At 44.3% G+C, this 25,920-nt stretch overlaps 1 protein-coding gene across 1 annotated transcript in view; it reads left to right on the top strand.

The window, feature by feature from the left end:
• Window positions 1-8,456: 8,456 nt before the first annotated feature.
• The window catches only part of LOC311244382 (proteolipid protein 2-like), a 28,941-nt gene continuing 11,477 nt past the window's right edge, over window positions 8,457-25,920 (top strand). The window contains exon 1 of the mRNA XM_084333847.1: window positions 8,457-8,918. Coding sequence (XP_084189973.1) covers window positions 8,820-8,918 — 99 coding nt within the window. The 5' untranslated portion in view covers window positions 8,457-8,819. The remainder of the gene's footprint in view (window positions 8,919-25,920) is intronic.

Below are 25,920 nucleotides of genomic sequence, written 5' to 3'. Positions count from 1 at the left end.
ACTCGGTCACTCTTGAACTGTGCAAACCAATGTCCCTTTGAACAGCAACAGCGACCAAAATACGTAACCATTAACGGGTCTCGAATGTCTCGGCGCAGACCATAGTCGAAGCCCGCTGGCTAGCCCGAGGCTAGCGCGTAAGCTAGTGACGAATCCGGATAGCACGTTAGCCTACTATGTACATTGTTCAGCTAGCTCGTTAGCTTCCAAAGAGGCGATACACAAGTACGACCATGAGGTCAGCTTTAGCAAGTAACAGAAGTCATTGGGAAGCCCCGCTAGTTGGATGGGCAGAGGACAGTTAGCATGTCTGGGCATGACAGCAAGTGTTTGTGAATAGTCGACCTAATCAATGTATATAGGCCCAAACCGCCAAGTCACTCACCCTCCATAGATATCAAGCAACAGACTCGGGTGTCTCCGCGAGATATTCCTTCGCTTTAGCCAACGACCAAAACAAACGCTGACCACCGACCTTCTCCAACACAGATAGTTTCGCGGGAGCGAATAACGTGGGCCTCAGGCCTAGTTTCCATAGCTTAGTCAGGACCACCTTGTACTCGGCTCTCTGAGCTTGAACCTCCGGTGTAAAGTCCTCGAAAATGGCCACTTTGTGATCGCCAAGCCTCAGAGTACCCCTTCTGGTACGAGCCGACCGCATGATGATTTCTCTCTGTTGGAGTCTGTTCAGCTTGACTATGATGGGCCTCGGTTCTTTGTTCACGCCGGGAGAAAACCTGCCCGCTCTGTAGGCCGACTCACAGATAGGAGGCGAGGGGAGGACGTCCGTCCCTAGTATCTTCTGCAGCAGTTCGGGCATGGTCTCAGAGAGACGGCCTTCACCGCTGGTCTCCGGTACTCCAACAATCCTGACGTTGTGGCGTCTATCCCGGGACTGCATCTCCTCCATCGCCGACTGTAGTTTGTTGACTTCAGCCTGCCTAGCCAGCAGGGCGGATTCAAGACCCGCCATCTTCTCACACTGTGATGATACCTCCGTCGTTAGCATGGCTAGTTCGTTAGCATTAGCCGATGAGGCAGCGTGAATCGTCTCCATCTTGTCTGTCAGCGGGACTACCGCCAGCCGTATTTCTTCTGATATCTCACGACGGAGGCTGATACAGAAATCCGCCAACACTTTCCTCTGTGCTTCAGCGATGCGTGCCTCAGAGTCTGCGTGTACTTTCTTCTGTGCTTCAGCGATGCGTGTCTCAGAGTCTGCGTGTAGCTTGGTCATGACCAAGAGCACAGCTTCGCTTAACTCCCCGACAGCGGGAGACGGTGCGGCCATGCTCGGCGGCGCCGGTGTCGTGCCTAATTCTTTCATGGCTCTGGTTTCCACCCCCGCCATCGTAGAAAGTAGAAAAAAGTTGATGAATGTATACTAAACACGACGACCTAGCAAACAGATAAAAAACAAATAAAAATAAAATAAAGACTAATGGGGAGAAACGTATATTCAGCACGGTAGAAGGGAGCTCATGTGAAACACGTCTACTCCATGATCGCTCAGCTCCGCCCCCCTCGCGTAAATGTCATCTTTAGAGCGAATGTCTTTCTTTCCGTTCTTAAAGGGCATTTGTTCCAAGGTCCATAACCGCTCTACGTGTTGCAGGAGTGCGGTTTCTCCCTCTGTGACTCGGGAGTGGAGACATCTAGTGGCTGTACTTCGGTTGAGAGATTTGGCGAGCGGGCCTTGGAGAGTCCATCCCAAACGGGTCTCGACTGCTGCAGGACAGCCTCGGGGTCCGGTATGAACCCGGTCTATCGGGACAATGAGGTCTGCATGGTCGGAGCCTATCAACAGGGTCGGCATAGCATTGTCTATGAGCGGGATCGGTAACTTGCGCAGATGTGCATATTTCTCCATCAGCTTGGCGACGGGGTATGTGTACCGCGACAGTCCTATTTCTTGGCTGGTGAAAGCGTCTGTAATCTGGTACCGTCGCTCAGGCTGGCCGCTTGCTGCGATAGAGAATGAGACATTCTCGCCCTTTATCGTCTTCAAATCTCGTCTTATTGTCCGAATTGTCATTTGGGTTTCGCTTCCCCGCAGCCCTAGCTGGGCCGCAGCGGAGGCGAGCAGAAGGGTCTTCTCTGACCCGTCATCGAGGACGGCGTAAGTGTCCAGGACTTTATTCTGGTAGCTTAGTGTCACACGCACTACTTTTAGGAGTACTCGGGCTCCACTGCTGCTGGCGGGATCGATGTACATGACGCTCGCTTTGCTGCTGGATGGTGCGGGTGAAGGGCGCCGTCTGTTACTGTCGTGAAGTATGTCCAGATGGGCTCCATCGCACTTGGTGCACCTTTTCTTTAAGCGGCATTCGGCTGCCATGTGTGAGCGCGCACAGCGAAAACAGCGCTTGTTGGACTTTATCCATTGACTTGCTTCCTCCGCGTTCAGCTTGGGGAAGGAGTCACATTGCGCTAGCCAGTGTTCTTTCTCACAGTAGGGGCACACTATCTTCCACTTCTCCGTTCTGGAGGGGGTACTGTGGCTCCTGCTGCTCGGTACTGACTCCGATTGGTGCATCACAGTCACCGATCTTCTTCCATCATTTAGTCGTCTGGTTCCTTCTCTGGAGCCAGGGGTGCTCCGTCCGAATGTATCTAGCCGTAGGCTGCTGACTTCTCTCGCCAGGAAGTCTGCTAGATCGAGGAGGTTCGGTTCGGGGCCATTCGGGTCTCGGTGGTCTCTCTGCCGCCTAAAACGCTCCTGTCGAGCGGGCGGCAGCTTCTCCAAGATCCTTTCACATTTGAGTTGGCGTAAAGTTCATGCCTCCCCTTCTCTCTCTGCGCTCCCAACATCCCTACCAGGGACTGCACTCTGATGGACAGGTCGTACAGTGCTCGATTGTCTATTGCTGGGGGTAAGCGGTCGATGTGTCGGATCTCCTGGATCACGTAATCCCATATGCGCCCATACCTCTGGTCCAATGCTACCAGCGCTGCTGTGTATGGGGTGGTGGAAGTCGCGTAGGCGAGCGCTATATTATGTGCGCGGGGTACCTTTAAGTGCTTCAGTAGGATGGCGTATTTATGGCGTTCATCCAATACATCCACCAACATGGTCTCCAGACACATGCAGAGTTCTGTATACTGGGCCCGGTTCTCTTGGGTGAAGTCGGGTACCATAGGCGTGCCAATGTATGACGCTGACTGTGGATACATCGGCGAGCGTTGGGGGAGAGGCCTCCTAGGCGAGTCTCCTCCCGCTCCTTGGTATGGGCTGGTACCGGCAGTGTACCATGGCCCGCTTGTCCAGGTGCTGTTCCTCGGTGCGGGTCGTGCGTCGTGCTCACCCGTGTTTAGAGTCAGGGGTCTGTAGCGCAGCTCCGCGGGAGTATAGCCTGGGCTGTACCGGACCTCCTGGTCCGGTAGAGTACTGTGCTGTCGTCGGGCGTGGTTCTCCTCCTCTTCCTCTTCGTCTTCAGTTAGGTCATCCAGTGCTTGTAGTCTCTGGTTTAGCCTCTCCACAGGATATGCTGCTCCTTCCCGGTTGCTAGGTCTCGCTTGGACCGGTGGGGGGAGGTGGTCTGTGGGGGGTATAGACCTCGTCTGTTGGTCAAGTTCAGGGTTGTTTACTCGGCTAGGGGATGCCGCCCTGGAGGTGTGTCTAGACGAGTTCCTGGAGCCTCTGGCGGAGGGAGAGGGTGTTGTCCGTCTGATCAGCTGTTCTATTAGTTGCGCTTGCTGTCTGTCGCGCTCTGCGTCCCGTAGAGCACCAGCAGCTGCTCGCTGGCTGTCTGCTCGGTCTCGGGCCACATTCTCTTCCCTCTGAATGCGTCTTATTTCTAGACGTATATGCTCTTCTTCGCTCCGCTGCTGGATCTGCAGTCGGTCGCGTTCAGCAGCGGCGTTCAGGCTGATGAGGAAGGCCTGCTGTAGGGTCCTCTCTGCCTCGCTGGGAGAAGGCGGTTGTATAGGGGAGCCTTCCCTCGGGGTACTCCTTGCGGAGCCTTGGAGCTCTATCTCCACGGTGCTCTCCCCGTCTTCTTCCGTGCCGAGTTCTCTCTCGGTAGCGTTGTATTCCTCCCGGGACTCATCGGGGACTACTTCTTCAGTACTAGCGGGGTGTGAGGTCATGTCTGGTTCCCACTGGTCCCCACCGTGAGCTTGGTCAGTTACATTAGAACCCGTAGGGGCCTCTATGGTCGGGGTAGTCTGGGCGTTGGGGTTAGACATACTTTTACTTTCTAGTTTTACCGCGTTTACTGTTAGTAGAAGACTAGGTTGTTGACTGACAGCGTAAGCCTCTAAGTACTGAGGGAGCCGTCGTTCGCGCTGCGGGCGTTGGTTAGGAGGATCGTTTCGTGGAGTGTTCATCATAGGCCATTTCAATATTAATAACACTATATTAATATTACACTAATTACCATCCGGCTCGAAGGACCAATTGTAACTGAGGGGTACAATTCCCTGACTGTATTACTAGATATGATACTTACTACCACTACCTTTGTACTTTATATTCGGCCACCCAGTACTCGGCATAAATATATTATGATAAACACTCTCACGTAGATGAAACGGATCCAACACAAATGTACGAAGTCGAAGTATGTATTTATTCCTACACAGCAATGGTGTGTAGAGCAAGCACTTAATCACTTAATTACATTTATGAATTGAAATAGTATGCACTTTTATGGCAAAGAGTATTCGTCGGTATATCAATAGAGAATGTCCAATCTCTGATGGCGCAGGTGGTAAATATACGACCTGGAATAGTTAAGGAATAACAGCAATGATACTTTAATGATTATAAGACTGGATACACTAAGGGGGTTAATCCGGTCGCTTGTAAGACAACAGGAGTAGGAGGGGGGGGGGGGGGGTAGAGTCTGGCTGCCTCGTCCGGCCAAGGGTATCCTGGGTGAACCCACAGTTGTGCAGCTCGGTGCGCCAGCGATCCTTGGACCACAGATGAAAGCAGGTGGACTCTCTGTGAGCCGGCTCTCTCCGGTCCACGGGGGAGAGACGTGAAGCGACCTCGTCTTGCAGAGCGTCTCCTCACCTTGCGTCCTCTCCAGGGGGGGGGGGTTCCAACACACGGCAGTGTCGGGGGTCTTTATCCATGGAATAATCACTGTATACAAAGCATAATCCGTGCCTGGGAAGGCGGGCTGTCGTCGGTAGAATAATCCGGTATGCAGGTCCACTCGCTCGTCGGCTCTGGGGCTCCTCGGGTGCAGTCTCACATGGGGTCGACCATCCTGGATAAGCAGCCAGTTCTCTGCCCGAAACGATGGGGTACTGACTACGGTAGTATTCTCACCGCACGAAGCACTATATATTAACAGACTATTATTAGCTTAATAGACTACGTCCAACTCGACGATATAGTGCCAAATATGACTATTCAAATATTAATATACACGATGTCTCAATACCGATGGTAGGCCGAACTTGGCCTTACTCCCACACGTGGCGTCGCGGGGAGGCTTTACGTCTGTCACTCTATTGGAGGGTAAGAAACTGGACTGAAAAGGAAGTCCTACTTTAGTAGCGCAGTATATATACGCACTATGAACAAATAGTACCGTTAGTGGTGCGGTAGCCAGATTCCTACGCGGAACTAGGACTTGTTCGTACATGTTGAGCGGTACGTTTGAACTGGGTCTGGGGGGTATGGCAGCCTGGCACCAAGGTCTCGACCAATAGTAGAATGGAGACTATTATGGGATGTTCAGTAGGCTAGAATGGATATTCAATGCATATTGTACAAGGAATATACAAGGGATATCAAGGAATATTAGAGAATATACAAATACAATTAAATATATATATATAATAAATATATATATTCGGTTTAATCTGGCCCTTCACAACAGTACCCATTCTGCAATCTGTTAATACAATTTTCATCCAATCAATCACTTGTGCGGTTCCTACATTGTATAGGAAATTAAATTAAGAAAATAAACATTTAAACAACTGTGTCTTTATTGTATTATTATTACTGTATTGTATTGTATGGGCGGGAAAGGAGGAAATAAATCATCATCAACTGAAAATAAACAAAGGTTATACACTTATTATTAATATACAAATATTTTAAAAGAACCATTTCAACCCCCATTCACTTTACCAAACCAATCAATAATATGTAGAAATTATAAAGAAAGAATAATGATTAGAAATAATTCTACAGAATACAAATGTTAATATGAACATGATGTGGTGGTGTAGGAGCAACATCAACACCTCGTTCACCACTGAACAAACAGGTTACTGGTGCATATCAGACACATAATGCTATTCCTTCAACACCTCATTCACCACAACTACAGTATTATTATATGGTCCAAAATGGTCTCCCTTCCTTCTTCATTTGCTTGTTGATCCTCCGGTCAAATTCCTCCACCTCACTGAAACAATACAAAAGGACAACATAATACATTTTATTTATACGATAAATAAATATATATTCCAGAGTTAATAATATTGTATATTGTTTACACTGCCTTTTTATTCTATTTTTACTTCTCCACTGTACTATAATTATGTGACCTGTACCTCTATGTCTTCTACTACCTGTACCTCCCCTCCCCATGCTGCTGAATTTATCTTATCTTATGAATACAACGTTCAATTAACGTTCGCTAACGTAGAGAAACGTCAGACATACTTCGAGATACGTCAGACGTACTTCGAGATACGTCAGACGTACTTCGAGATACTTCCGTACTTTCCGCCAATCAGCGCATTGTCCTGTCAGCGGGAGAAATGTCGTGGGAGCGGGCGGAAGTTGCCCAATCTGGAACAATCTCCGAGGCTGCAGCTGGAGGCTACTCCCTGAGAGAGCAGCTGGCTCTGCGGCTCTGCAGCTGCATACTATTGGAACTGACCCGATTTTCCAATAGGGGGTATCTGCAGAGCCGCAGAGCCAGGCTGGACGGGTTGGAGGCGGTCTGGACAAGTATTAGTGGTCTGGACAAGTATTTGCACTACTGTGCACCATTTTCAACTTCACTTTCGTCTCGTTTAAGGTACATAGACAGTAATGTTACATCTAGACATTTATGACATGTAATAATAGAGTAAACTTGTAAATAGACAGTAATGTTACATCTAGACATACCAGATCTAGTAATAATAGAGTAAACTTAACTTTCGTCTCAGTAACAATGTTCATAAAGTGTACATCTAGACATGATGTGTACATAGACAGTAATGTTACATCTCTAGACATACCAGATCTAGTAATAATAGAGTAAACTTGTTGAGTGCTACAGTGTAGGTTAGTTTATTAGGATTAAGTGCATGACAGTAAGGTTAGTTAGGGTTAGATTTTTTTAATTTAGATAATGGTTGAAGTAGTGAGTCTTTAGTCGACGGCGAAAGATTAGACGGGATTCGGCTGTCCTAACTGGGGTGGGTAGTTCATTCCACCATTGTGGGGCAAGGACTAAGAATAGGCGACTTCTCTTTGATGACCCTCCCGGAGCTTGGATAGGAGTAGGAATAAACTGTACATATACAGCACTGTTTGAACCTGGCACACAACATACTTCACATGTCATTTTTCTTTTTGTGGAGACGAAGATGATGAGTACCGGTCTTCTCCTCAGACATATAAAATCAGTTTTTCAATACAATACATTTTAAGACTTTCTAAGGACCCAGGCATGCAATTCCACTTACTTGTCATTGCTGGGGGCAGACCTGAACCCGCTTCAGGGAGCACACCTTGAGCTGCTTCCAGTGACACTGTAAGCAGATGACAAACACAGCTTAGTAAGGAACAGTGAACTTGATGAATGAAGACATTTATACATTATTTCCTAGATCAATTAAAAACAGGATTAATGCATTAAATATCTTTAATGCAAGTGCAAGTAGAAAATGTACCCAATACAGCCTGGTGGTAGCTGTTTATTGCCACCGCTGTTGTCCCAAATAACTTTTTGATGTTGTCCATTCGCTTCTTGTTTTTGTTGTTGTTGAAGTGTTCTAGGATGTTTCTCATCAGGAACAGATGGGTTGATGGTAGTTGCTGCGTTAAAAAGTAATTGTTCTTTCTCATTTGTGCAAACAGTTGTTCTGCAACTTGACTGTTTACATGTCCTGCAGTTTGAGGGACTATTATTATTATTATTATTATTATTATTATTATTATTATTATTACTAGATCTGGTATGTCTAGATGTAACATTACTGTCTATTTACAAGTTTACTCTATTATTACATGTCATAAATGTCTAGATGTAACATTACTGTCATATACATATGTACCTATGTAAAGGAGACGAAAGTGAAGTTGAAAATGGTGCGCAGTAGTGCAAATACTTGTCCAGACCACTAATACTTGTCCAGACCGCCTCCAACCCGTCCAGCCTGGCTCTGCGGCTCTGCAGATACCCCCTACTCCGATTTTCTCCTTACTACACACGCGCGCGCACGATCTCTTGAGAAAAGTGAAAGCCAACGCCCCGCTCTGTCTGTTTATTCCCCGAATCTCCTCCCTCCTAGGCTACTACCGAAGAAAAGGAGCGCAGATCTTTTTCCATACACAGATCTGTCTTTTAAAAAAGCGTTTGGTCAGGGCGACGCCGCGTCGAGGAAGCTGATTGCTCCACAAACCACTTGGTTCCAGCCTTTTCTTCTCCTCCGAACGGATCCAGAACCTAGCCGCGTTGAGGAAGCTGATTCATTCGACAGAGACGCAACAGGAGAGAAACAACAAGCGAAGGAAACGGGCGCGTAGTGAAGTTGGTTTGATCAAGTTGCGCGCGTCCGCCGTCGCCAGAAACGAGCCTAGAAGAATAAATAATAGCAATAGTTTGAAACAATACCTTAGTAGTTGGTTCAGAATGGCTGACACGGCTCCGTCCAGTACCGATGGCAATTGCATGGAGAAGCTGAAGGTCTACGCCAAGACCCAAAAGGGTATTATTCTCACTGCAGAAATAGTAAGTACATTGTTTTTATATAACGTAGCCAAAAGGCAAATGTAACCATGTATGTGCTCAGCTACATTAAATACAAATAGTAACCTAATCCTATATGCTTTGCATTTTGGTCACCTCAAGTCCTCTTCTAGTGTTCATATACTATTATGGGTTCAGTTTAGGTTACTGTATCAGTGTTACCAGTTTATTAACAGTTACTACTACTAGGCTAATTAATCTCAAAAGTACTGTAGAAAAAACGTAGGCCCGTAGCCTAATCGAATGTAGACTAGTTTTCTCTGTCACCAAATGTAACAGTCTCTTACACCATTCTATTCGGGAAATGTTCTGTCTGGGAATATGGTGGAAAATACCAAGGCAATGAATGGAGACCATGTGGTTTTAGGGTTGGGGGGCGGGGGGCGGGGGGGGTCAAGACAAGAGGCTAATAGCCACCTGTCACTTGTCCCTCACTGTTTTCCCATTTGGCACCAAACAGACAAATGCTGTCTTGTTAATGACAGATGAGAAGGTCACACTCACACGTGTTGACTCTGTCCCAGGGACTTTCAATTTCACTCGTTCCACCCCCACCCCTTACTCGAATGGTATTCTGTGTTGTCACTAGTTGACAACAGTAGGCTGTATATGACCATATGATTAGTGGCTTTAGTCCAATGGAGGAGAGAGTAAAATGCAACATTCACCATACTATATATTACAGTATATAGTGACGTTTTACTCTTTTTCCACATTATGCGTTGCACATCTGGCTCCAGTTAACGTGAGGTATGGACTTGACGTTGAGTCACTCACTCCCCCTGTCCCAGTGCCTTGTAGGTCGCAGTTCACGTTAACACTTTGACTGCCAGGGGGCGTCTTTAGACGTCTTTGCTGGCCATGCTAAAGTTGCCGGGGGACGCTGTACGTCGTCTTTATATCAATATTTCAAAAATCTGCGATCGGATTCATAATGTCCCTCCGCTGGCCTGAGACACAAGTGTGATCTCCTCTCAATCCTCTAGCGGTTCAAGACCGCCATCTGGTGGCCGATCGGCAGATCGAAACCGGATGTCAACCTTTAACCCGGTAGGACTCACTCCATATGGGGTCCGGGCACTCGCTAATGTTAGAGAGACTCCGTCTTCACACAGTGAACATCGATCGCTGCAAATAACTCGAAAAAACAACATGATTTGGACGTATATATTATTATACAACCTGGAAATGGACCGACTATTTCAACATCCCATAATGGAAAACTGTCTACCCCACGCTGATCGCCCAACGGCCCGCGGAGACTGGGGTGAGTTTTAGCGTGTAATATTACCGTGTTCGACACTAACTGCTATGATGAACATTTGACCCACATTAGATGATTGGTATAACGCTGCCCACGGAATTATAAACGCCCCCTCGCCCATCCGGTCAACATCAGATGACGTGTAGTAACTTCTAGAAGTACGTCTAGTTGGAATTTTTTATATCGCGCTGATTGCCATCAAACTGTATTTCATCATCAATATAATGCATTTGGGGCTATATATCACGTTCTGGAGAAAGCTGCAGAAAGAGATGAAAACATACTTATACATTAGACCATACTTTACTATGAATATGTGAATGAAAAAGTTTAACGTTGCTACACAATGAACAATACATATAGGACTTTGAATGGGCCCTAATAATGGCAATGTAGCAATAGAATTTAAAAAGTTATAGCCCTGCAAAGAAGGGGACTTTCTCCATAGACAAATAGCGCTGGCAATCTATGGTATATCATTAATTTAACCTTAGGCAACCAAAGTGTTAATAGGTCGAGTTGAAAATGTAATGCTCTGAGATGCTCTGGAGCAATCTCTCTCTGTCTCTCGGATCAATCAAATCAAATAATTAACACATGTATGTTGTCATTTTAAACAACTCACCATTCATTCATTATGCATCAGCAGCAGCTAAATTAATGTTATAGTTCACAACACAGCAGCGCGTTTTGAATCGCTAGCCTATTAATTATCGTCTCAGCAAGCACAGTCAATACTTTTTTCCGTAGCCGCATTTCGCGGAGACAGCTGTGTATAGCGAGAGAGAGAGAGCGAGAGAGAGAGAGAGAGAGAGAGACTCACTGTTTAGTTGAAACGTCCAGGGCAGGAGAGCTTGATAAACGTGTATAATCCACTGTTGATGTATTCCAGACCACTGTCTGTCTCCAGACTGCATCCGCCATATAGCTTGTTAGCCAAGTGTTAGCTTGTTAGCACAACACAAGTACATTTCTTTGTCCATTTTTCCACGTCGAACAGACTGCAAACTACCTGGCGTTCTATCGCCATGCTCTAAGACAAACTCTAACCTTAACCAACTTTGAAAAGAGTGCCTAAGCTTAACCATCTAAAGAACTTGCAGTCACGGCACGCTCTGCTGCCTGCATTTCACAACAACACAACAACACAACTATCTCCCACCAACGGACCGGAATAAGCTAGAATTGGAACATTAGAAATTGGATTCGGCCAATCAGAGATCGTCTCTGTGAAATTCTGCTACGGAAAAAAATACTGGCGTCGGCCAATCAGAGAGCGTCTCCGCGAAATGCGGCTACAGAAATTCTTGACGCTACTGGCTAGACCGCTTCAAATCGCGCCCGGATTCCAACATAATAGTCATATTTCAACGCACAACGCGTTATGCACTGATTGGCTGTGACGGATACAGCGATCAAACTGTGACGCGCACTCAGAGCGCTATCGCGTCTAGCCCGGGCCGAGAAATACGAAAAAATAAAAAAAAACGCCACTTCCTGCTCAGGAAAACGAGTGTTTTTTTATTTTAGATAATAACGTTATATTGTGGATTGGAAATACAAACATACTTAAAATGAGTAAATATTATTAATTTTAAACATGTTTATATTATTTATAGGGCTATAAAACAAAAAACTAAAAAGTTTTATTTTCTTCTTCTTCTCTGATTTAACAGCAGTCAGCAGGTGGGTCGGCGCCCTTGCGCCCCTAGTGGCAGAGCCGCCACTGCCCTGTCCCCAATCATCATCAAGTCTCCAGTTTAACCCTTTCACTACCACACTACAGCAGGTTAACCCTTTCACTACCACACTACTAGTGAAAGGGTTAACCCTTTGTCGTGTGGCAGTGAAAGGGTTAACCTTCTGTATTGTTGCAGTGAAAGGGTTAACCTTTTGGTAGTGTGGTAAGTGAAAGGGTTAAAGCTGATTGCACATCCTGGCACGGGACGTCCCACGTAGACCCGTTTCCCGTGACCACAAGGTTCACGTTAGGTCACCTTTTGTTTGCATTTCACGTCACAGTGTTCTCCAAAGACTGGCGGAGCGGTTTCCACCTTTTTAGTTGTTAACTTCTTTAACGTTCTGTAAGGGAAAACCTGTCCCTCGTGAGTCCTTGAATTGATATAGTTATGGACCAGCTGTGTGTGTGTGTGTGTGTGTGTGTGTGTGTGTGTGTGTGTGTGTGTGTGTGTGTGTGTGTGTGTGTGTGTGTGTGTGTGTGTGTGTGTGTGTGTGTGTGTGTGTGTGTGTGTGTGTGTGTGTGTGTGTGTGTGTGTGTGTGTGTGTGTGTGTGTGTGTGTGTGTGTGTGTGTGTGTGTGTGTGTGTGTGTGTGTGTGTGTGTGTGTGTGTGTGTGTGTGTGTGTGTGTATTGTAAGGGTGCGGTCACTGAAGATGTACATTTATCACTGGATTCTACAGCCTGCACATTCCAGAGTGGGGGAGACATTTGCTTTGACCAGAGGAGCTTACACAGTATATAAGATATTAGCATTAATGAACTAAAATAACTATCAGTTCTGAAGTTAAGATGTAACATTTACACCACGTTCTCATTGTGGTACTGTAGTACATTATTACCATGCGAATCATGTCAGCATGTTTTAGAGAGCTGCATACCCCCCAACTCGTAGCCAACCGATCATAATAATATCATAATATAACATAATATATAACATATCATAATGTGCTGACATCACTTGTGTGGTAATGTCGCACACACAGAGCACCTTTCTCACTTTTAGAAAACAGTGACAGCTTTATCGGAACCATTGATAAAACTGTGTTTCTAAAAGTGAGAAGGGTGCTCCGTGTAGGTCACAGAATAAGTACAGACTCTCTTGTAACTCAACAACCTCATTGTGAAACGGGTCCTACAACTCGATCTCGGCGGTCAGTAGGTCACCCACCCACATTAACAGTTTTTTTTGTTTGTAGGGGGTAATGGAAAATCCAGGCCGATGTGGTTCCGTGTCTGGAACAAAGAAGGCTTTAGCTCCCATCTATGGCATGGCATTCAAGGACAGTTACACACTTCACTGGCTGTGCTTGATTACCGCCCCCTGGACCATCCCAGTGGCTTGATAAAAGCTATGGAATTCACCTGGGATGGACGGAAATAGTTCACTAGTGCCGGAAGACGAATGATTGTGCGAAGCTAAACACAGGAAGTCGTTCTCATCACTCAGTATTAGGGTTTATCGTAACTGGGAATGCTCATTTGCTCATTTTCCAATATCAATGGTTCGGTTTCCCTTGACTCGGCTTGGTCTCCTAATCACTTGACCAGAGATTCTGGCACTCGTCATATGTTGCTTAGCCAACATATTACATTTGTTATTCCCTTCCTTGCCTGGCTACCCCAAAAGTAAAAAAGAGATTTAAACGTAAAAAGACTTTACAAACTATGGCTGTGAGTGTTCCTGGCTCCAAAAAGGACAGCTGATTGATTATTTAAAGCTCATTGGTTGCTTTTGTCCTTGGTATCACAACCAGCTCATTCATCTCAGTACTCTGAGTCTGTAGTGTCAGTGTGGTAGTGAAAGGGTTAACCGTCTGTAGTGTGGTAGAGAAAGGTTGACCTTCTGTAGTGTGGTAGTGAAAGGGTTAACCTTCTGTAGTGAAAGGGTTAACCCTTTGTCGTGTGGCAGTGAAAGTGTAGCACTTGTGTCACTAACAGTAACAGCTGTTCGCCACGGACCAGTTCTAGATTCGAATGAGAGGAGTAATATACACAGTTAAAGGAATGGCAGGCCAGAGACAAGGTTATAACAATGACCGGTATTTTATTCTCGACAGCGCTAGCTAGACAATTACAATACATACAACGTAAAGTAGTGAAGTATCCCTTTTTGGTTATTTTCTTAACCACTCCCTCTTTCAGGAAGGTTAATTCGATATCAAGTCCTAGGTTGATCGGATCAACACGTTAGGTTCGGTTCAGACGTCTCTGAGGTTGTCACTAGCTAAAAGCTAGGTTTAAGTTTGGACATTAGATGTATCCCTTTTTCGTGAGTAACTCAGTGTCGCACTGTACAGCCTTGGTTGTAGGCTAATGTTTTTTAAAAAATGTACCCAATTTGTATGGAGTGAAATGCGAATGAAGGGTTGAAATCACAACTCCAACTACGGCCAGGATTCTCCGGTGCTGCAGCTGGACCCTATTGATCACATTCAGCAAGCCCTCAGCTCGAATACGCATCGAATCAATGTTATAAGACATTGATATCAGGAGCTATCTGTAGCTACTGCTAGCCGGCTAGATAACGTTAAGACAACGCCTCAGTGAACTATTTAGTTGAATGGGACATTTCGTTTTGAACAGTGAGCTAACGTGAGCTAACGTGAGCTATCAGACTGTTGCTGGAGCATTTGTTGATATCAGGAGCTATCAGTAGCTAGCCGGCTAGATACCGTTTACAATGCCTCATGTATTAAACTAAAAGTGAATAGTTGACTGGGTAATTTTGTTTAAACAGTAACGGTAGCTAACGTTAGCTCACAGAGGTTGCATGCACTAGAGCAGACTATTGCTGGAGCTTGTTTACACGGGGAAGGGAGGGGCAGGGGAGGAGGAGAGGAGCGGCAGTTTGCAGCTCCGTGTGTCTGAGACAGAACTCAGAGAGTGAGATCTCCGCTAAGAATTGGATCATGTTTTTCGATCGGTTTTCACGATCGGCGAAAATAAAGCATTATCGGAATTCACCAATCTCATATTTATACTGAATATCGGCCGATACCGATCGCTGGCCGATCGATCGGGGCATCCCTACTTGAAAGTCCTTGTGTTCTCGTTCAATCAGTTCGTATCATAGAAAAGGATATGATGGTCCTTGGAAGTTCTTGTGACTCAAGTTCAATTAGTTCGTTAATTCCTGATCCACTTCCTCACTGGGAATGAGGAAGGTAATTGACAATCCTACCAGGCTGTTGAGGCAACAGGGTGTTGAGGCAACAGGGGTAACAGATCAGGCTCCGGGTATAGCCCTGATCTAGATCTGAGGTTCAGTGGGTTGGCAATTCAAAGGATTTGGTCAAAACATTGCTAACCTCATATGAATATACATATAACCCAATAACATTAACTATTTATGTTCTTACACAATAGCATTAACTATTTATGTTCTTATTCAATGGCATTAACTATTTATGTTCCTATAACTAAATAGTTATGAATCTGAAACCTGGGTTACAAAAGGGTTAACCTTCTGCATTGTCGCAGTGAAAGGGTTAACCCTTTGGTAGTGTGGTAGTGAAAGGGTTAACAGTACTGTGACGTTATGCTCCATCAGCAAGTTTGGACGGCAAGTTTTCCATACCTCTACAAATCCAATTTGAGTCCACTTGTTTTGTTTTTTTAACTTCAAAGATCAACAGAGACATGACCAGTCTTGAACACGTCAGTCTTTAAGTTGCAGAGTGACACATGGCATCACGACATAGTCAAACACACCCAGTTAGATCAAACCCCTTCCTTTGTGATACTGTAATTCTAGGCGGTCAGTAATGATGAACGGAATGCAGGGTGAGTCACGCAGAGCTATTCTGTTGAACTGCTGTACGTGGAATTATAAATACAAAATGGTCACATGGTCAAATTCTTTTCAGATCATACTTGTAGCTGTTCTTCTTAATTGGACAGCAGTGGAAAGGGACAGGAGAGAATGTAAACAAGAGAGTATGTCATCAACGTGTGACATGGCTCTACTGAACCGGAGTTGCTTGTGCAAAGAGCGTGTCTCAATCCACTGACTCACGGAGCGCCCGGACGAGCCGGCCCATATTTTGGGTTTTACTGCTGCTCTCTGGCATAATAATAAAGACCGGACTGAACTGAAATTATAAGAAAAGGAAGTTCCATAGTAACAGTTGTTGTGACTTGTTTGGTGTCTCCCCGTTCCATGGGCAGACCTCCTGGCACTCATGCCGGCGCTATTGACTATAATTACACTCACTATTTCTGCCAGTCCGCTCCGAAAGAGCCAATCATTATGCGGACATGAATAGATCTGAACCGGGGTCTTTTGAAGCCGGGCCCATACAGATGGCTCTAAAAAGCTGTGTGTTCTGACATAAAGGTGTCAACATCGGAGCCTTTCTTGTCGTGAAGGATGTGTTAGTGGGTGTTTCTCTGCCTCCTTCAGTAGCCGCTGCCCCTCACACAGCAGTGGGCCGAGGCCAGAATAGAGAGTCTTTGTGTGGGACCCTGGCCTGGGCCACCTCGCTATCCCACAGAGGCAGCCTGTGCCTGCCTCAGAAACACACAGACCACTGATACGTTGGTGAGAACGCGCATGTGTGTGAGAGAGAGAGAGAGAGAGAGAGAGAGAGAGAGGGTTGGGGGAGACATGGAGAGGGGGACAAGGAGTAACATAGAGCTGGTGTTGAGTTTGTTACATCATAGTACTTCATATAGACTGCGGTGACTGTGTAAGTGATGAATGATACTCCCCTTGTTAACGTGGTCAGTATGTGTGTCTCCTCTGATTATATTATGAGATGCACTTCAGAAACAGTCACATTTATATGTACAGCAAACATTTAGGTCTACATGTACCATGAGATATGAATATCAGTAGGGTGTGTTTCATGTTTTACCAGGCAAAAGCAATAGTTTAAGCAACTACACTTAACTACAGTTCACTTGCCGCTTTGAGTGTCTTCACCGTAGATCAATATGATGAATTGAAAATGGGGGACCCTGATGTAAACAAGACGAAAGTCTTTCTCTGGTCTGCATCCCCTTAACAATTGTATGTATTGAGCTGTACTGTACTGTACCCATTCTGCAATCTGTTAATAAAGTTTTCAATCGATCATGAGAGGTATCGATCTAATTCAATACATTTGAACTTAATTTGATTTAATTTCAAACCTTTATTTCAACTTGTAAGACACTGAGGTTACCCTCATTTACAGCAACGACAAGCTTTCAAAACAAGACACAGTTTATCAGCAATTTCAGCAGTAGCGCGCTTGCTCCTGGGGCTGCCGCGGGGCGTGGCCGCGGCGGGTCACGTGCCTGTCGGGGCCAATCAGGCCTACCCCGGAAGTAGGAACGGTTGCGGAACAGCTACAGGCATACCGTCCACCCCTACCCTAGTTACAGTACAGCAACCAAATTAAACTGTATCAAGTCAACTGAAAATGTGAATAGTATGAAAAAAATTAAAGATTTTTCAAAAAAATAAAAAAAATTATCATGCGAAATAAGCTGTGACCTGTTTTGACCTGTACCTCAAAGAATCGGAACCGAGAATCGTTTAGAACAGGAATCGATATGGAGAATCGGAACCGGAACCGGAATCGTTCAAATCCAAACGATGCCCAACCCTAATTCCAGGTGTTGGAAGCATCAAAGGAAAAAGCAGTTTTCTACTATGTAGAAACTACAAATGGAGGATATATACATTTAACGTGGACATAAAGTCACTGTATCTAGCTACTGGCATGGCAAAGGATTTAAAAACCACGGTGCTCGTATACATAAGTAGGGGTGCACAATATAGATTTTTTGACCCCGATACCGATAACTTTCTGCTCCTCAAGGCCGATACCGATACCGATAACCGATATTTATTGTATTATAAACGTTTTTTTTAAATGTATATTCCTGTAGTTTTGACCTAACCAGATTTATCATGACATGAGCGTTACTACTATGAACAAAACAAAGCCAAGACAACAGTTTTGACTGATAAAGTGACTATATTTATTTTTCCAAATAAATATAATTTGAATCAGAAAATTCACAATCCGTCAACAACTTATAATACATCCAACCTAACAAGTCACCTGCAACATCACCATCGATACGATGGTGTGTTAAAAGCCTACGATGACGCGCGAGCAGCTGAAGTTGCTGTGCATCCAAAGCCAGCTACAAAGGAACCCGCAGCGTTTGTACCTATTGACGAGGCATTTGCTAAATTAAAGAAGTTTGACAGAAATGACCCAAGGGCTCAAGCCGCTAGCTTTTAAGTAGTGCTTGGTGGTGCAAATTAACCTGGCTACTACAGAGCAATAAGCTTTAGCTGCTCGCGCGTCGTCGTAGGCTTTTAACACACCATCGTGGTGATGTTGCAGGTGACTTGTTAGGTTGGATGTATTATAAGTTGTTGCCCCTTTCCCTCCTCGTGGAACTTCTGCATTGCATTTGTTACAAATAGCAAGCAAACTTTTTTCCTCTGAAACTATTCCCACACTACTGACGCCATCTTTGTTTACATCCGCGCTGCCTCTGAAACTTACGTGGCTACGTCACAGCCAAGAAAGGGAGCACTGGATTTGTGTAAAACGCCCTCTTCCTAAACCACACGCTATCAGTCACTGTACTGGCAAACCGGGAGGAACCTACAGTAAAATCAAACGCCCTTCATCCCAATTCACCCACACTGCATTCTTTTTTACCAAAAAATATATTATATATTATCGGAGCTATCAATAACATTATCGGGTTTATCGGGATGACGTCATAATTGCTGATATCGGCCCGATAATTATCGTGCATCCCTAATGATAAGTATTATTAAATGTTTTTATAATATATATTTTTTTAAAGTAAGATATTTTTAACATGTTATTAAAAACAGTCAAATATAATTATATGATTTCTCTATAGCATATTTTATTTTAGTTTATTCGGTCCAACCAAAAGTTATAATGTAAAAAGAAATCCTTCTCAGTAACTGGTCTCAGGGGGAGGCTTTGTGAGGCGACGCTGTTTATCTCACAACAACAACTGTCACACGTCTCTGCTGTCTGAATGCATCTACCCACACGCCGCTGGGCAGCTGCAACAATGGAAGGCTTGAGGCTGGTGCTGGTGCTGCTGGTCTCGAGCCGTGGGTCTTGACCTCATGTGTTTTCCTCACACTGGCAGAGTTTCAGTGGAATGGACGAAGAACGCCAGCTTATTTTTTCCCCCTCTTCTATCGAAAAATGTGTTGTTCACTTGATGTTACTCCCCACCCGCCTCCCCTGTGAGTCTAAGATGAAAACAATGTGTGATGGATAGACTCACAGTGAGTTCAGCCTGTCTGGTGAAGGTCAGGGCAGCATGTTCCAGGCCTGCTTTGGCTTCATTTACATTTACATTTACATTGTTGAGGTCTTGGTAGAGCTGCCGCGGTATCGGTATTACCGCGGTATCGCTGTTACATCATGCCCACCTCAGCGTTGGGCTGAATACCGGCATCACCGCTGTTTTTTAATATATTATTATTATTATTACGCTCTCGTTGGGCTTGCGGCTCTGCAGATATACCCTACTTCTCTGTCGAGATTCCAAGCGACCCTATTGGGTACCAGAAAAGTCACATGAAACACTGCAGACCACTGATTGGTCAGAAGAGATACGCGTCACATGCTTGGAGCATCTTGCAGCGCTTTTACTTCCTGAATCTCAGCCACCACAACACGGCTAATAGTACGTTAGCTCCCACCGGAGACCGGAGTGGATTACCGACGCCGTCGCTCCTCAGGGAACGAGGCATAATGATTTTACTGCAACGAAATGTTATAATAAAAGCCCTTCGTTCTATACACTTGTCTGATTGAAAACTTTATTAACAGACCGCAGAATGGGTACAACTCGGCACGCTCTGAGCAAAGAAAGGAACTTAGATATTAATTGAGTAACGCTTGCCTTGCTATGGTCTGGTAAATACGAACGTGTAACTATACTAACGTTAATGCCACAAATCGAATGCCTTTGTAATCATAAGTAGTAACGTTATAATAATAAGAAGAAGAAAGGGTCGGGGGGGTAACCGGCGGGCGCGCCGCTACCACCCCTGCTCGCGACACCGTAGGGGAGACTTCGAATCCGTGTTTCACTTTTAATAACGAATGCGTGCATGCCGAATCCCAAACAATATTCATGCTGCAAAGTCATCCTCTAAAAGATAGACATTTAGACTAGAGGCAGGCTATATGCTATAAAGAGTAGACTACAAAAAAATGCATTCAAACTTTTTTTTGTGTGTGTGTGTGTGATTGATTGATTGAATTTGATTGATTGAAAACTTTATTAACAGATTGCAGAATGGGTACAGTACAGTACAGCTCAATACATACAATTGTTAAGGGGATGCAGACCAGAGAAAGACTTTCGTCTTGTTTACATCAGGGTCCCCCATTTTCAATTCATCATAACATGACATACACGACATACAGATAGACAGTACTGCTACATCTATACATTTATGACATACCAGATTTGCAAATACAGTACTGTTTGTGATACAAAAAGAGTCCAGAAAAGAGAGTATATACATTTGACGTAGAAACTGTACATTGGAGGAGGTTGGGTAGGTGGGGTGGGGTTGAGTGGGTGGGGGGACTGTACATTGGAGGTGGTTGGGTGGGGGGGTTGGGTAGGAGGGGTGGGTGTGTGGGTGACACTGTACAACTGTACAAGCAAAACTGTACATTGGAATATTGACAAAACCATACTTGGTCATTTACTGTACATTGGAGGGGGTTGGGTTAGGACATTTACAGGGGCCAGTTTCGAATGGCAGTCTCCCGTAGGTGTTCTTTGAAAGTGGTTTTGAAAGTGAGTAGTGATTCACATTCCTTTACAGCTTTGGGTAGGGCGTTCCACATTGATGTGGCATAATTGCGATTATTATGTGCGGTTATTACCGCGGCGGTAGGAAATATCTTGCAAATGTGTGCGGTAAGGAAAACATCAATACCGCGGCAGCTCTAGGTCTTGGACTAACCGGCTGCAGAATTCGAGAACTACTAGGAATGTCTGATCACTAAGTGTGTCTGACTCTTAACACTTTCTCTCCCACGCTTATATCCATCAATGTTTGATCACTGCCAGCTGCCAGCACTGTAAGTCTATGGAGATGTTTACCTTCTTTGCAGGGCTATAACTTTTTAAATTGTATTGCTAAATTGACATTACTAAGGCCCATTCAACATCGATTATCTATCGTTCAGGATGTAGGAACGTTTTACTTTTTCATTCACACATTCATACGAAAATACCGTTTAGAGTATAAATATGTTTTTATCGTTTTCTGCAGTAATTCCTAGAACGTGAGATATAGGCATAAATGCATATATTAGATTATCAAATGCCGTTTGATACCGATCGACGCTATATTAAAAATTTCAACTGTACATGGTCCTAAACGTTATGACTGATCATGCGCGGGTGAACGGGGGGGGGGGGTCGTTTATAATTCCGTGATCGTCGTTAAATGCTTCATGTAGTATGCAGGCATTAAAGCGTTCCGTCTTGAGACGGATTTCCGTCTATTTGATTATATGTATATAATATTTTAATTGATATTAACACTTTGGCTGCCATGAAACGTGTTTAGACGTCATTGCCGGCCATGCTCAAGTTGCCGGAGGACGCTGTACAGCGTCCTTATATCAATATTTCAAAAATCTGCGATCGGATTCATATGTCCCCTCCGCTGGCCTGAGATCCACCAGGAGGACCCACTGAGCTCTCTGGCGGTTCAGGAGCGCCATCTGGTGGCCGATCGGCGCAATCGCTTAAACAGGAAGTGGCATAGAGGTTGTGCTGGACGTCCGTATTACTTCCGGGCACTCGCTATAGGTCCCGGCATTCTAGCTCGTCACATGATCGATTGCCAATAACTCGATAAACAACATGATTTGGACGTATATACCATTATACAAGCTGGAGATGGACCGGGTAAATCTACATCCCATAATGATAAGATTTCTACTCTACGATGATCGCCCAACGGCGCGCGGAGACTGGGGTGAGTTTTAGCGTGTAACGTTACCGTCTTCGATACTAACTGCTATTATCAACATTTGACCCACATTAGATGATTGGTATAACGCTGCCCACGGAATTATAAACGCCCCCTAGCCCATCCGGTCAACATCAGATGACGTGTAGTAACTTCTAGAAGTACGTCTAGTTGGAATTTTTTATATCGCGCTGATTGCCATAAAACTGTATTGCATCATCAATATAATGCATTTGGGGCTATAGATCACGTTCTGGAGAAAGCTGCAGAAAGAGATGAAAACATACTTATACATTAGACCATACTTTACTATGAATATGTGAATGAAAAAGTTTAACGTTGCTACACAATGAACAATACATATAGGACTTTGAATGGGCCCTAATAATGGCAATGTAGCAATAGAATTTAAAAAGTTATAGCCATGCAAAGAAGGGGTACTTCTCCATAGACAAATAGAGCCGGCAACCTATGGTATATCATGAATTTAACCCAAGGCAACCAAAGTGTTAGAAAAAAAAAAAAAAAAAAAAAATTTTTTTTTAATATATATAAAGTTTGCCAATAGGGATGTTTCAGTAGTATTGGCACTGGTAGTAGTCGTAATAGTAATCCAGTCTATTTTTTTTTCTTCTAAAAAATAAACTAGTTCAACACAGGCAACCACTTTTGCTTAAAGTTTTGAGCACAAAGATCATCATAGATCTAGCCTCTTAATTTTGCTCTCAAAGTGCACCAGATTGATGCATTTAACTATAAAACGTTTTTTTTTTTTTTTTTTAATCCGAGGGGGCATGCCCCCGGACCCCTCTGGAGGGGCAGAGGTTCACCCACCACCACAGTCTCACTAAATCCTGTGGGAAACACTGAGGATTCAAAATTTTTTACGGCTGTAGGGCGTTCCACATTGTTGTGGCATAATTGCAAAACGTGTTTAGTCCCTTGTTTGTATGATAACAAGCCTTTTAGTTCATGGTTCAAAGTAATGGGAAAAGGGTGCTAGCTCGCCATCAATCAGAAGCTAGCCACAAGACTTGCATTCACGCTCTCCAGCACACAGCCTCCCTGCCTGGCACAACAACCACAACAGTAGGTCTATAGTCACAGTCAGGACAGTAGGCTCTACAAGTAGGCTCCCTTAAAACGCTAACGCTATTAAAAAAAATACAGTGGAGGTTAAAATAAGAATAGACTTGGCCTGAAAAAAGTTCAGTCAGGAGATATTTTTTTGCTTTAATCCCTGAGTATGGGTGATATATAGATCAGAGCAGTTTGTATGGATAATAATATTCAAAAACGCTGAAACTCACGGCAGCTTCCTCTTAGCAATGGGGGATGACACTGGAGCAAACAGATCCCAGTTATGTGATGGGGATCGAGGCGATCCATTTCCGGTTTGTATAATACTAATATATGCCCAAATCATGTGGATTATTGAGTTATGGCAACGATCCATATCCACGGTGTGTGTCTTGAGTCCCGAGACGATAAACGAGTGGCCGGACGGATTTAGGGGACGGACCGAGCTCCAACGAGCATATCCGGTTTGGCAACTCGCCGATCAGCCACCAGGTGGCAGTATTGAAGCGTTGCAGAGTTGTGCTGGCTCAGACAGCATCTGACAAGGCTCCGTGAGTGAAATATGAATATCATGGCGAAAATATGAAATATGATCAGAATAACGTCGTACGCCGTGATCTGGCAGAATTTGCATGAACTTGAAACACGTCGTAAGCCGTTTCCGGCGGAGAAAGTGTTAACACTTTGGTTGCCAACAACGAGATTTCTCGTCCTAACTCGCCATGCGTTGTGTGCCAATAACGCGTTTTCTCGTTATTTAATCGTTATTTCTTTTATTAGCGATATCCATTCATTTTTCATCCATCCAGCCTGACGTTATCATTGGGAATGGCTCTGAGCTCGAAAAGGGCAAATACCGCCCCCTATCGTCTCCCGGATGGTATTGCACATCATTGGATTGGAGTTGATGGGACTTGCATCAGAAAAAAGAACTCCGGTCCACATTTGACTTCTGGGGCATGCAACCTGATACTAGTGATTCATTGAGAGGACTGGAAGCAGCATGGATTATGTGTTTCGGAGTATAACGTTGGATCAATAAACGCGATATTTGGAATGCCGATCAGAATTGGATTCATCTTTTTGCAGAACATCTGATCTGAGGTAAGGACTCTATGTTACCAGTTTTGGGTTAATCAGAGTTTTTTTTCACAGCGTTCACAACGTGTGTGTGTGTGTGTGGCCTTAGGCGCTGAGCACGGCACGAATAAATAATTTTTCAGCCCGCTTTTGTATCGTGCATAAGAACACAAATACTCTCGATAATCTAGCGTTTATTGGAAAATGATTCATAAATCAGCCGGAAAATGACAACGTGTTTTGTGTATTCCAGTAAATGGCCATTATTGCGGAATCTTTTTTTCTTTCTAGAAATCTCAAACTATAGTCTTATTCAAAACGGTATAAAACGGAAATGTACTGACGAAAAAACAATACGTTTCAAGCATGTTGACTGCAAGCAAGTCATTGATAAGCGACGGGTGTTGTTCTGAAGGTCCAGATTAACACAGAGTCTGCGTTTATTATTTTGTATAACTTATATATTGTTTATATATATAAGATATATATTTTCACGTCATCTATTTACCTACTAGTATTTATCATTCGCTTCTTTGTATATGTTCCACTCTTAACGCCGTAGACAGTGTGAGCGCATGCGCAGGGTTCTTAGGACATGCCCGGGCAAAGTGAGAGAGAGAGCATATGGTTCTGTGGGGATGAACAGACTCATTCCACAGGTAACTAAGACAGAGTGTGTGTTATAGAAGAAATGTTTTGCAGCAGTAACAGGACGGCAAGCAACGTATCTATACCCGGCCATAGGGTATAAATAGAGAGACACTATAAGGTTCGTTCCTTCACTCCTCCACGACCATCGGACAAGCCACATCGACACCAGAGCTCTTAACTTTCCTCTCATATTGCATGTAGTCAACAAGGTACGTTTGGGGCCGTAATGTGCTTGTAGGTTAAGTTCAGTGGGTTATACAACCAACCTTGCAAGGACCGGTGCCACGCCTATACAAGCAGAGATAATATGTACTATGTTGTTATGGTTTGATCAGTGATTTATTGTATTTCATGTATGTTTTCACAGTTTTACGGTTCGGAATAAAGATGTTCTCTTCGAACGGAAATAAAGCCAATCAGTAAAGATCAAAGACGGGTTGCGTCATCATTGCAAGAGAGGCAGTTACAATTATGTTCCAAACCCTCTTTAGCATTCTCCTTTTAGACTCTTGAGATGGCTAGTCATATCATACATATCTCGTACTATCCCTTACCTACTCTTACTAGTTATGCTGCTGGCCAGTATGACTTACTTACTACCATAGTGCCTTTATAGCTGTATCGCTGTACATATTAATAGTATACTACACCTCTGTACATACATCTGATTAGCACTACACTCAGTAGTACTAATTTATATATGTTGTACCTGTGCAATGTGTGCATTGTATATTACTATTGCACTTTACTGTTACATTTGCACTCTGGTTGGATGCCAAACCTTGTTGTACTGTACCTGTGCTGTATGATGCATTTTAGATGCATCACTGTACATATTAATACTACAACTCTGTACATACATTTGATTAGCACTACACTCGTAGTACTAATTGATATAATAAATATACCCAGTTTAATCACCTGTGCAACAGTGTGCATTGTAAATTGCTATTGCACTTTACTGTTACGTTTGCACTCTGATTGGATGTTAAACCTCTTTTTGTTGTACTGTACTTGTGCTGTATAATGCCAATACATTTTAATCTAATCTCTCGGGTGATCTGTAGCTGAATTACTTACTCCCCACTGCTGTTTTAATCTAGGCATACAGTGGCAGCCTGGCCTGCTAAGTCTAATGGAGGGGAGGAATTTTGAGCCTAATTG

This window comes from Notolepis coatsorum (genome assembly GCF_963971535.1).
Source record: "Notolepis coatsorum genome assembly, chromosome: 17".
Taxonomy (NCBI): domain Eukaryota; kingdom Metazoa; phylum Chordata; class Actinopteri; order Aulopiformes; family Paralepididae; genus Notolepis; species Notolepis coatsorum.
This window is presented reverse-complemented; position numbering and strand designations above follow the sequence as displayed.